Genomic DNA, 13,502 nt, shown 5'->3' with positions numbered 1-13,502 from the left:
AGGACGCCGCGCCTGCGCAGTGCGCCGAAACGGAGGCGAGCCCCCTCTCGCGCCACCGCGCATGCGCAGCAACACAGCCTCCCTCCTCTTCTCCGCTCCCGGCCTTTCCATCAGCGCGCATGCGCACTGGCCACCAGTTGTTCATGTGGCCTCTTCAGTGCTTTAGTCCTCCTGCTCAAAATGGAGGACGCTTCACTGTTTTAAGAAATAGTGGCTCTTCATTTATTTATTTAGCTGTTATCTGTTTTAGTCTGTGTTTTTGGGTTTGCAGCTGCTTTATTTTATTATTTTTGGCATTGTACTGGACAAATACATTTCTTAGGATTGTAGCCTTGTGTTTTGTTAGTATATATATATATATATATATATATATAGTAGTTTTGTTTTGTATTTTAGTATATACATATATATATGTGTTGTAGTCTAGTACTTTATTTTTATTGTAGTGTGTGTGTGTATATATACATATATATATTGTATTACAATACTTTATTGTATTTATAGTATGTATACATGTGTGTGTGTGTATTGTAGTCTAGTGTTTTGCCATATTTATTTAGCATAATATATAGTATTGCTTTATATTTAATATAGTATGTATATAAGTATTTTATTAATTTATTATAGTATAATATATATCTATATTCCCAAAGGCCAACTTTGCTTTTGCCATTGTACATAAGGCACACCATTTCACTATGCAATTGCATCCAAGGGTCCTTGAGCATCCATGGTTTTTAGTATCTCCAGGGAGTCCTGGGACCAAACCAAGGGCCCACTCTATAACCAAACAATGATGATACTCAGTGGAATTCCCAGAGGTTCCTACACTTAGCCATTATGTATAATAAAGTCCAGCAAGTGACAATGACAAGCGCCAGTTATGTGGCCATAACAGAGAAAGTATCCCAAGGGCCCTGTCCTCGCAGGACAAAGACTGCTTTGGGGAAAGCTGCTTAAAAGCTTTAAGTGGATGAACTGGAGGCACAGACTGTAGCACAGTAGGGCAGCAGGTTGGGTTCAGCCGTCAGTCTTGTCCCCAGAGAACGAGGTCCATTTGTTGTTGTTAACCATCCTCTTGATCTGGACTCATGGCTGCCCTATGGCCGTCTCCAAGACCCCCTGCCCTCCACTACCCTTCCCAGTTTCTGCAGGCTCACAAAGTCCACATCCACTCCCAAAATTGAGCTTTTCCATAAGTAGCACCATCTGAATCCAAGATGTCTGAACATGTGCTCCCATACTTTCAAGTGGCCTTATGGTGATCCCATAAGGTTTGCCATTGCCTTCCCCCAAGGACTCAAACCCTGGTCTTCAGAGTTGTAGTCCCACACTCAAAACTGGGGCCTCTAGGCCAGTATTTAAGGGATGTAGTCCTCTGCAATGCTGAATGCTCAGTTACTCTAAATATTGGAATAGCACTTGTAATAAAAGCTAAAATTGCAAAGGGGTGCTAGTAAACATAGCTGAAGGGCGAAAGCCTACACAAAAACTCACTCCTTTCCCAAAGTTTGCATTATTGGGCTCTAAGAGACCAGACTGGTGGAGTGTTGTTCCTAGGTCTATTACACCAGTGACATTCCCCAGTGCTCAATACTATCCCTAATTCCAGTGGTCTACCACACATAGACTGGCTTTTTCTGATGTGCCTATTGACTACAAGTTCTTTTCCAGAAACACATCAGACCATGAATTGGCTTTTCAGTATTCACAATTTACATTCACTGGAGGTGGTCGTCTGGCTGAAGCCAGGTGTAACGAAGGCCAAGGAAGCTGTGGAAGTCCTGAACTGCCGGCTGAATGCGGTTATCAAGGGCCAGATGTAGGGGAGGGAATGTTTGGGCTCAATTCAAGGCAGCCTGGTAATGTGGGATTGTGATTAGAACCCATTCTAGATGGAATTGCTCCCAGAAAGACCAGGTTTGTAGCTTGGATGTGTACTGTAAGGCCCAGTGGATACTGGGACCAAAGTGCCTTTTCCCAGCATTGACTGGGACACCAGTAGTGCCCCTTACTGGTAACATTCAGGGGTAGCTGTGTTGGCCATTTAACAAATACAAAAATCCATCAGTGATACCTTTATCGGCCAACTGAAATGCACAATACTTGCAACAAGCATACTGTGCATTTTGGTTGACCAATATAGATACCACTGATGGATTTTCCTTACTGATAAGGTACAGATCAGGCCACAATGATTCACCTTAATGTGCTTTACATGGGGCTGTATATGGAGAGTCTGAAGGTACAAGATGTGGTAGCCAGGCAGCTGTTGGATGCAGATGTTGAAGAACACTCACCACCTGATTCAAATCAATTCCATTGGCTTCTACAGTTTAAGGTTCATGTTAGGGGCCAGATGGATAGTGGTCCTGACCTAATGTAGGGATTAGTGCCATAGTAGGATGTGGAGATTCTAGTTCACTTCTGTGCAACAACCTTGGACCATCCTCACCTCACAGCCTGGTTGAAAATAAGGTGGCACCTATGTCCCCTTGAATGATTTGAAGACTAGGATATAAAAACCGAGTAGCATACCTACCTTTCCCCAAGCCATGAAATCCACTGTAACCAGAGAAGACACACAACTTTTAAGATAGAACCTAGCACTTTTATTAAGGTTTGTTTTTTGTAAAGATCAAGTTGGAATTGCAAGAATCAAGAGACACACGTGGTAAACGCCCAGAAAAAAATTGGAACGCAAAAGGCACTTCTTGCCCAGGAGGCTGGCACTGGGGTGGACAGGTAAACAAGCTGGCTTCTCTGTACCACACCAACCAAGTTCGCCCTCCCCAGGGCCAGCCCCCTGCAGCACTGCCCTCCCCTGTTTTACACAAGCCAGACCCCTGGCAGGTTGTGGCCCAAGGCTTTTCTGTAGGACACCTTGGCCTGCCAGGGAATGCTGGGAACTGTCAAGGAATTTATGGTGTCAAAATGAACTTTAAAAGCTGCCATTTGGGACAAGGGCTTCTCTGTACTCACACCCTGCCCCAAACACACAATAAATAAGCAATTATTAAAAAATTTCAAGTATGTAGGGTTTTTCCCCCCATGTCCGCTCCAAACGCGTTAGTATTCTGAAGGGACCTGGCTTCTCTGTAGCTACACCAGGACTTCAGAATGCAGTCTGGACCTGGCTTTGGAAATAAACCCCTCAGAGTTTTGTGCAACATGAAGTTCTTGGCTCTAAAGAAAAAACTAGTAACAATTCCAGGTGCCAAAAGTGTGCAGCCTACAGACCTTGGATATGGCCTTGCGACTTCTCTGTAGTACGCCACAAGGTTGACCAAGTGCCCATCTGATAAGAGTTGGTGAGGTTTGGCTAGTGCTAAAACTGCATAGGATTGAAGTTCATTAATATTCCCACCCGCACCCAAGGAAGGTAAGAATAGGCAATGATTAAAATATGGTGCCGATTAAGTTTAAGAGTCTAATAGCATGGGTTGTCAGACTAACCGCCTTCAATTAAAAACTGCATTAGGCTGTCATTCCCATGGGACTTGCGTTGCATGCAAGACTGTCTGCTACGGTGGCGGTAGCTCACATGAGACCAACAGGGAGGAAGGGAAGTGTGGGCTTTACATTCTCATTAGAGCCAAGTCATTGCACCATGCTACTCTAGATCTGGACCTAGTATGTGGAACCACAGACTGTGTGCACATCACAAGGGAAGCCTTTTTTTGTTTGCTTGTTCACCATTTGAAGGGGGAAATTGTTAGCCTTTGGGCAACACAAAAGGATTAGACCAAAGCACTGTCTTGATTATAGTCTATTCTTTTCTATGGATTACGTGTAGCGCCTATGATCAACTGGCTTTACTTATACGTCAAGCACACCAGGAAGAGGAGAAAGCACAGTGCAATTTGCGGTCCCCAGAGGACTAATATTCATGGCAATGGACAAAGTGTGCCAAGTTAAGAGCAAAGAAGGATAGGACCAGTTAGGGAACCAGGTTCTTTCCCACAGTATAACCTGAAGGTTTCTCTGTAATGTACACCAACAGGTCTGGGGAAAGAAGCCCCACATGTTCAGTATTTAAGCTTTTTGGGCACTTCCCATGGGAAGTTGTTTCTACCAAAGTGACCATAGGCTGCAGTCTTCTGATAAATAGCCTTCTTCAGATCCAGATCCCTGGAATATATAAGTCCGTAACTCAATACAGTGCATTTATTAAGCAAAGCAAAAGCAGCTACACCTTAAGTGGTCACTCATTAGCAGGGATGATCACTGCTGAAAGCCCAAATCAGAGATCGATGGAGGGCATGTAAAAATCAGATTTCCCCAGATAAGCTCCATTCGGAGTTTCAGAGGATGTGGACACATCCAAGTTAATCTAAGCCCCTGGGTTCCACCTGACATTATAGAATACTTACCCTCAATTATGAATGGCTACATCCAATTGCAGATCGTCATATCGTTTCCCAATCAGGATGTTATTCCCTGTCTGAATAATTCGCTCTTATTCTAACCAAACTACTTAGAACTTCTTTCCAGAGGTTCTGAACTGCTGTGTGTACAGATCAAAGCACCCTGAACATCACACTCGACCCTCTAGATATTCAGTACCCAGTAAAGAAAGGTAGCCAAGTCTTAGACCTGGTCACGCTACATAACTGGCTATCAATAAGGAATGCCAAACATATCTCTATGTTTTTAACACTACGGGTAGCTGGCTTAAGTACCTGCAGCAATCAGTAGTAACTCAATAATGTGAAATCTTGGCAGGCTCCTATGTTTAATCTTTTCAAGGGCCAAAAGAACCACATCCTTTCCTGTTAGTCCATTTAAAATTACAATAATTGCTCAGGAAGTCTTTAGATGTGCTTAGAATTAGGGATGATCTGCCAGCAGTTATGCCTCAAGGCCGGTTATCCTTTGAAAAGGCTGAAAATGTGGAGTGGCTTAGATCACTTTATGTGATAGGGTTCCTTGGTCCCAGAAGCCACTAACCTTTCCCCTTTAATACCCCAAGTATGTTACACCATGAACTGATATGTATGAGGAAAAGATACTGAACCATCCCCTTCAGATTCCATGTGGTTCTCAACCTACATAAATTTTCCCCAGTTGTGATCTTCACAATCCAAACCACTTGGTGCTTAGAAGGCTGCTTTCCTTTCCCACTTCATAGTTGATCAGGTGCATAGATTCAGAGCTGTTTTGCCCAAGGGCCACACCTTGTTTACACATAATAAACCCACCCTTATTACCTCTGAAGTATCCACCTTTACATGTGCATGCACCACCATATTTTACCTGACAATAACACCTGGGCGAAGGTCAAAATTCTTCTTCACAATCTCTAGCAGCTCATGCTCACTCTTTTGGGATGTGCCATAATGGAAAATGGAGACTGACAATGGGTGGGCCACTCCAATAGCATAGGAAACCTGACAGCAAAGTTAATATAAAGTACAAGACATTAAAGCATGCAGCCATTTCACTCTAGGAAGCTATTTCCGTCCCTCTTATTACCAGTATTCCTCTAAACTCCTTCTATCCTAATCTCCCCAGTCAGTACAGTTTCACTTTACACAAGGAGCTATAGTAGTATTTTGAAACATTGTCCTTTCTCCCTATGCTTCTTTTATCATTTCTAGCTTCCTCTTGTGTTATGTATTTGGGATCCAATTCTTTATTGAGGTTTTAGGATACCTCATGTTGTATATAGTATCTGCTGGGGTTTGGTTCCAGGACCTCCACAGATACACTTGCTATTACTTGCTATTCAAAGCCAAGACGATTTAAAATATTAAAACATACCTGAACAAGCACTCTCCGACAAAGACCAGACTTCACCAGGGATTTTGCAACCCAGCGAGCAGCGTAAGAGGCTGAACGGTCAACTTTCGTGTAGTCTTTACCAGAGAAAGCACCACCTCCATGAGCTCCCCAACCACCATAGGTGTCAACAATGATCTTCCGGCCAGTCAAGCCAGCATCGCCCTGCAATCACCAATTAAGTCTGTCACCTGCTTGGCTTACTCTCACAGAATACACATCACATCTCTGGATGAACACAGCTGCCATCCTCTATGGCACGCTACAGCCTTGTGGGGCAGAAGAAAGCCTAACTGGCAGGAGTGCCATTCTGCATTACCTGCTCCAACATATTTCTGTAACCTTACATGACATGGCTTCTTGTATAAGGCAACAATGTTCCTGAACTGTACAACTGTAGCTGTGATGTTCCAGAAACTAGTGGCATCAACCCAAATAATGACCACCTCCACACACACAAAGATGAACACTCTTCATACCTGAGGGCCACCAATCACAAAGCGTCCACTGGGCTGCAGGTGGTAGACAGTATCGTCATCCAGGAACTTTGCAGGTACAACAGCTCTGACCACTTTTTCTTTCAAGGTATCCCTCATTTCATCCAGCCCAATTTTCTCATCATGTTGCACAGAAATCACAATGGTATGGACTCGAATTGGGATAACAGCACCACGGTCCTGTTTGTACTGCACAGTGACCTGAAAGCGAATCGAGGGAAACATCAGCATTTTGCACCATTTCTTCTGTACCTCCTTGTATACATTTGGAACCTACTTTGAAGATTTATACAGGAAAAATATTTATAGAAAAGATCTACAGCACTTTGTCGTATCATATGGAATCTCGATTTCTTTCTTGACTTCTCTGAAGATTTATTAAGAGACGCAAGCCAAGGTAATTCTTACCTGAGTCTTTGAATCTGGGCGCAGCCAGGGCAAGGTATGGTTGCGACGGAGTTCTGCCAGCTTTGCATTCAGCTGATGCGCCAGGAGAAGGGTCAGCGGCATGCACTCTTCAGTCTCATCAGTAGCATAGCCAAACATCAAACCCTAATATAAAAATAAGAGTATCAGTTGTGAACGTCAGCTTCCAAAAGGTGACATTTTAGGCCTGCATACTGTGCATCAAATAAGATTAATCTATAGCACATTAATACCAACCTGATCACCAGCACCAATGTCTTCTTCCTTTCTGTCAAGGTGGACTCCCTGGGCTATATCAGGGGACTGCTGTTCCAGGGCAACCAAGACATTGCATGTCTTGTAGTCAAAGCCTAGAATACAAACAATTTAAACTTAGGCCAACAAGCAATAGAAGTCATGTATCTCTGTCTAAAACGAAAAAACAAAGAGGTTATCGCACACACAACCAATCTACCTACCCTTTGAGGAATCATCATAGCCAATATGCTTGATTGTATCACGAACAATTTTCTGATAGTCAACCGCAGCTGAAGATGTGATCTCTCCAGCCAGAAGGATCATCCCAGTCTTGGCAGCAGTTTCTACATGATAAAATGGAATAGACACTGTCAGTTCTAAGGGCAGAAGAAGTACATCTCTCCTCCACCACAGCCCCCAACAGATGCCATTTCTTCACAACAATCAAGAATACTCACCGCATGCTACTTTGGCATTTGGATCTTGTTTAAGGTGGGCATCGAGGACCGCATCACTGATCTGATCGCAAATCTTATCTGAAAGCAGAAAGACGCCATTATTTTCTAGGCTCAAGTCACAATTATCTTTTAATACTTCAAACAATACCAAGAAAAAACAGTATCAGCTGTTATGCAACAGAAAGTTTAAGTGCAGTTTTTAATTGGTTTCTACAACTGTCAATTAAAAATGTACTTTATCAGCCAATCAAAATACAGCACTCCTTTCGTAAGAAGGTGTGTTTTGCCTGTGTTTCAAGCAATGGACAGCAGGGGCTTTGACAAAGAAGACGGCGAGGGAACTGGAGCTCTTGCCTTCATTTCTGGCTGAAGACTGCACTGAGTTATATGTGTGTGTGTGTGTGTGTGTGTGTGTGTGTGTATAAATATAAATTCCATCATTGTGACTTTTATAATTGAGCTTTTCTGCCCAGTACAAGTACGGTAATAGAGAATGTAGATAAAATGAAGACAAATTACTTAAAACAAAAGCTACTACTGGTTGTTACTAAGACCAGGTTTCCCTCATTCCCTATTAGCCAAAATGTCCTTCAAATGACAAATGGGTTCCTCAGAGGCTTAGCTGAAGGCTCTGATTAAGCCTGACAGTCTCATTTCCCACTAGTTTCTACCTCAACAGTATATTACTCAGGTAGGAAGAAAGTAATGCAGCCCTTCCAAGTTCAATTAATACCTTCAGGGCGTACACTTTTCCTTTTTATATGACGTCTCTGACACCTAAAAGTTATGATGCATCGCTAGTCATCAGATCTAAATGCCTCTATTACTGCTGCTGCGATTCAAATGCTGCAATACTGTTATTACGTCTTCCACTTTTATAAAAGTACCTAGTTACAGAACCCCTATTAAATTATCTAGGATGTTACATAACCAGAAAACAAATTCAAGCTATGGCCTCCCTGAAACTAGGACTGATTTAAGCAAAGAACAGATCACAAAGTCACAATGATCCAGACTTGATCAAATGGCACTGAAATCTGTGAAGCCCCAATGCTTTGACCTGGGCTGACACATGCCCTTGACAATAGCCCTTCAGATCCAATATCTTGGTTACCAAGGATGAACATAGAAGAAGCAGCTCCAAATGTGGCAAAGTCTGAGACAGAAGACATAAGCTGTTGTGTCAATACATGAACCATGAGCACTATCTATTCTAAAGGAGCAAATCTTTAATTTGAAGACCTCCAAGCTAGGCAAAGTTAACAGCTTGGTGATGCCTGTGGCATTTAAGGTAACCTGCCACGTCGAGGTACCTATAACTTATGAAATCTAAAGCAGTGATTCCCAAACTCTGGTCCTCCAGGTGTTTTGGACTGTGGTTGGCCTCAGGCAGTTTGGTCAATGGTCTGGGAGCCAAAGTCCGAAATACCTGGAAGGCCAGAGTTTGGGAACCATTAAGACGTCCGGCACTCTCAGGACAGTGGCTAATCAAATGCCTCCAAGGAGCCCTTTTGTGAATGTTCATGAATGCAGCAGCACCTTCACATTTGTTGTTCCCTAGCTACCGATACTGAAGGATACTGTTGTTGGGTGCCTTCCAGTTGGTTCCAATTGATGGTGCCCCTGTAATAGGTTTTTCTTGGCAAATTTGCTCAGAGGGAGTTTGCCTTTGTCCTCCTCTGAGGCTGAGACAATGTGACTTGCTCAAGATCATCCAGTTCTTCTCCGTGGCTGAGCAGGGCTTCAAACTCTCCTCTCTATAGAGTTCAATGCTCAAACCACTACACCATGTTAGCTCTTTACTGTGGAGGTAACTGGAAACACTATACAGTCATCATGAATAGTAACCACTGATAGCCTTACTACCCCTTTTTAAGATGTCAAAAATGATGCCATCCTTACATGTCATGAATGCAAAAACTTAAAACACTAAAACTTTTCAGTACAGGGGAATGTCTACAATGTCTTGAGGCCAGAAAGCCCTGTGCAATGACAACAGAATGGCATTAAAATTAGCTGCAAATCCCAAGTGACCTGTTTGAAAATACTGATTTAGAAGGACATAGAGTTTCTGCCCCTATATTATCAAGAAGAGGCTGGTTGGGCGCTTATCTAAGAAGCAGCTGCAGTACCAGTAAGTTTGCAGCACTGTCAAAGGTTTGAACTGGATGGTGGCCTTTAAGGTTCCTTCTGATCTTAAGGTTCTATGAACAAATATTTGGAGGGGTTCTTAGGTAGATGAGGGAGAGATAAACAAGCAGTGTAAGTGTGAAGGAAGGAATGGGGACCTTAACATGGTTCATTTCATAAAGCAAGAAATAGAAATGCACATTGGAAAAGAGTGAAGCCCCAAACTGAGCTTCTTTTCTGCCTCATCCTGTTGAGGGGAGAGAACTTGAAGCTATGCAGTGAAGACCTATTTTCTCAGTGGAGCCACATGGCTCTCGATCCTCCATGTCCATGGCGGAAAAAAGAGGCGCAATCCCTTCTCCTTGGCTTTCCTGCAGCACAGCCGAATGGCCGGTGCTTAATCCCCATCCACCCCAGCTTCAGCATCTGAGTCTCCTTGTGTCTACTACACCTCTTCTCCTGGAACAAGACTATATTTAGAGCTGCATTCCCTGTAACAGAACACAAAGCGCACATTCCCAGCCATCATAAGGCGGTGCAGCCCTCCTCTTGACTCCAGCCCTCCCTTTTCTCTTCGCACTAGAGAAGGCTGCTGCTCAGGCATCATGGCGGAGGAAAGTGAGGACACAAGCCTCCCTTCTCACTGAGCCCCAGTCATCCCCCTCACTCCTTTTTGAGCTCAAATTTGTCATGAGCTTTTCATTGCTCTGCTGTGAATCGACTACACAATAGATACCCAGTTATTTTATGTTATAAAAGGCTCCGGTTCAGAAGGGAAGACAGACCGGCATTCCTTGCTACCTTCTCCCTACTCAAAGCACCAATTTATTTATATTAGGGCTTAGTTGCTTTGAGCGTCCCCTTCTATCCCACTTCTTTTCTTACTTAAAACCCCCTACTCAAAACTACAATCGATCCATTTATTTATATTGGGGCTCAGTTGCTTTGAGCACCAACCTTCTATTCCATTGCCCCTTTTTAATTAAAAAACCTATTCAAAGGTACAACCCATCTATTTATCTGCGTTAGGGCTCTGTTGCCCTTTGTTTTAATTGGGGGGGACCTACTCAAAGCACCTATCCACCTATTTATATCCGGGCTCAGTTGCCTTGAGCACCCCCTTCTATCCCATTTCCCCTTTTTAATTTTGAAACAAACAAACGTAAAACATCTCTCAGTTTATTTATATCAGGGCAGCCCCCTTTCCTAATTAAAAAAGAAAGACCTCTACTCAAAGCTGCCTTGGGGCTGAGTGGCTTTAAGCCTAACCCTTTTTATTTCATTTAAAAAGCACATACTCAAAACACCTATCCCCCGATTTCTATCAGGGCTGGAGCCCCTCTTTTCCTCTGCCTTGGGGCTGAGTGGCTTTGAGCCCGTCCTAACATGGATGCCAGGCTCTCTCTCTCTCTGGCTCCATGCGGGAACCACGTGGGGATGGCCTGCAATGCGGGGCGCGCCCCCGAGGCCAAGCAAAGCGCGCCCCCGACTCCTCCTTCCTCCTTCCTAGTCTCAATGGGACCCAGCCTCCTGGTAAAAACAGGGCCAGAAAAGCCAAGAGAGAGAGAGAAGTAAGGGTCATTCTTAGCCCCCCTGTGTGCCTCTCCAAGGCATTTCTGACTCATGGTGACTCTACCCCTGGGGTTTTCTTGTCAAGGTTTATTCACAGAGACCGCAAGGGCCCTGATCCAGTCCAACCCCATTCTGCCATGCAGGAACTCTCCATCGAAGCATCCCAACAGATGGCCATCCAGCCTCTGTTTAAAGACCCCCAAGGAAGGAGACTCCACCATCCTCCATTGAGGAAGTGTGTTCCACTGTCCAACAGCCCTTACTCTCAGGAAGCTCCTCCTAATGTTGAGCTGGAACCTCCTTCCCTGCAGTCAGAGAGGGTTTGACATTTGGTCATCCTCCCTGAGGCTGAGAGAGTGTGACTGGTTTAGAGTCACACTCAGTGGGTTTCCGTGGCTGAGCTGGAAACTGAACCCTGGTCTCCCGAACTATTATTATCATCATTATACTGGTATAGTGCTTTGAATGTATTCTGGGAGACTCAGCCATGGAAACCCACTGGAGGTGAGCTTAGGAAAGTCACACTCTCTCAGCCTCAGAGGATGGCCAGGGCAAGGAAACCCAATCATCGTTCGCCCTATGTCCAAAACAAAACCAAATAATAGGTTTGCTTTCAATGATGATTTAGTCATTGAATATTATATCATACTCTATGTGTATACACACACATTGGACAACGTCCAAACCAAATCATCATTTAAAAAACCCAAATTATTGTAATATATATATATGTATATATGCTATGCTATAACATATATATTTATATATATTGGACTACAACGCCCACAATCCTCTATAGCGCTGCTGGCTAGGAGAGGATCTTGGGAGCTGTAGTCCAGAAAAAGAGGCGGGGAAGAGGGGAAAAAGAAGAAGGCGGGGCGCTCGGGGTTTCCCAGCCGTCACTCCAAGCGCGGCGGCCAATCAGAGGCCTCGCCTGACCCGCTGCTCCCGCCCCTTCTCCCTTCCCGCGGCGCAGTCGGGTCTTTTCCGCGTCCCTTTCCGAACATCCGGGTATTTTTGAGCCCTCTCTGCTCAGTCCCTCCATTCCTCTTTTCCATTGACTCACCTGGGTGCCCTTCTCCCACAGACTCAGAGGTGAAAAGGAAGGTGCCTTCCTCGAGGCGGCTGTCGCGGAACCCGTTCATGGCTGAAGCGGAATAGAGAAAGAGCCGGAGGCAAAGAGAAGGTCACGCTGCACAGAGAAGCTACGACAGCTCTTCACTTCTTTTAAGCCCGACACTGGAGCGGGAATGAGAGCGCCTTCGCTTCACGGCTGATATTTATAGCACAAGCCACGCCCATATTGCCTCTAGGTTCCGCCTCCTTTGGGGGAGGCGGAAGCGACAAAAAAAGGACGAATGGCTGAGGCAATGTTGGGCAAGCCACGCCCGTATTGCCTCCAGGCTCCGCCTCTTTTTTGTGCAGGGAGGGAGAAGAGAAAATGATTGATTGAGGTGATGCTGAGCGCTACCATTCTCGCTCGTCGGAGGGGTTATTACCATCAGGTTCCTTTTAGTCATTTTTATACCATCTTGATGGAAGTTTTCCCCCCCAAAAATTAAATTAAGCCACATCTCGACGACTTTTGTTAGCATGATCACTAATTAAGACCAAGACCAAGGAGGGTTGAATTAATATGCTTAATAATCTCTCTGCTCCCCCCCGAGACGCAGATTTGGTTTCGCCCAGTGTGTGGCTTCTTTCATCCAAGATGGCCGACCTCGAAGCGCCTCAGTGAGGCGCGAGGTACCCGGATGGAAAATTTCCCGCCTTGTTGCTGTGAGGGGAAAAAAGAAAGTGGCTGTTGTTTCCTTTTTGTAGGGGCTTTCTTCACCCTTCCAGATAAAGAAAGGCCGAGCCCAACTTTGTTATAAACCCGCTTCCCCCCGTTTGACTCTTAACTGCAACCACACTGCACAAATAACCCGGTTTGATCCCGCTTTAACCGCCATGTTCTCCTTGCAATGGAATTCTGGGAACTGCAGCTTGTTCAGGCACTATGGATAACTATGAGTGCATCTACACGATAGGAATAATGCAGTTTGACACCGCTTTAAGTGCTGAAGTGCCATTCTGTAGCATCCTGGGATTTGTAGTTTTTTTAGGGCCTTGAGCCTTCTCCGCCAAAGAAAGATGGTGCCTCAGAAAACTACAAATCCAAGGGTTCTGTAAAACAAGAGGCTGCATCCGCACTGGAGAAATGATCCGGTTTAAGTGGCACAGCTCCATGCTGTGGAATTCTGGCCGGAATTGTAGTTTATTTTGGACTGAATGGCCCTTGGGGTCTCTTCCAACTCTAGGATGTTAATCTTATGCATAAGATTATTGCAATATTCGGTACGGTTTAGAGCGATCCATGAGGAACATGGCAACTATTTCTAAACAAATGTACAGCACCTTG

At 44.5% G+C, this 13,502-nt stretch overlaps 1 protein-coding gene across 1 annotated transcript; it reads right to left on the bottom strand.

Moving 5' to 3' along the window:
- Nucleotides 1-2,589: 2,589 nt before the first annotated feature.
- Nucleotides 2,590-12,338, bottom strand: LOC149306727 (S-adenosylmethionine synthase-like). Its single transcript, XM_089537479.1, has 9 exons — nt 12,168-12,338; nt 7,400-7,477; nt 7,163-7,285; nt 6,942-7,054; nt 6,687-6,830; nt 6,261-6,479; nt 5,764-5,946; nt 5,257-5,390; nt 2,590-4,131 (listed from the first exon to the last, which is right to left on the bottom strand). Exons 1-9 carry the CDS (start codon nt 12,244-12,246, stop codon nt 4,029-4,031), a joined length of 1,176 nt encoding a protein of 391 aa, XP_089393605.1. The 5' UTR covers nt 12,247-12,338; the 3' UTR covers nt 2,590-4,028.
- Nucleotides 12,339-13,502: the final 1,164 nt, after the last annotated feature.

This window comes from Sceloporus occidentalis, unplaced genomic scaffold, assembly GCF_023333645.1.
Source record: "Sceloporus occidentalis isolate IW3139 unplaced genomic scaffold, rSceOcc1.0.p SCAF_9, whole genome shotgun sequence".
NCBI classification, from domain to species: Eukaryota; Metazoa; Chordata; class Lepidosauria; order Squamata; family Phrynosomatidae; genus Sceloporus; species Sceloporus occidentalis.
This window is presented reverse-complemented; position numbering and strand designations above follow the sequence as displayed.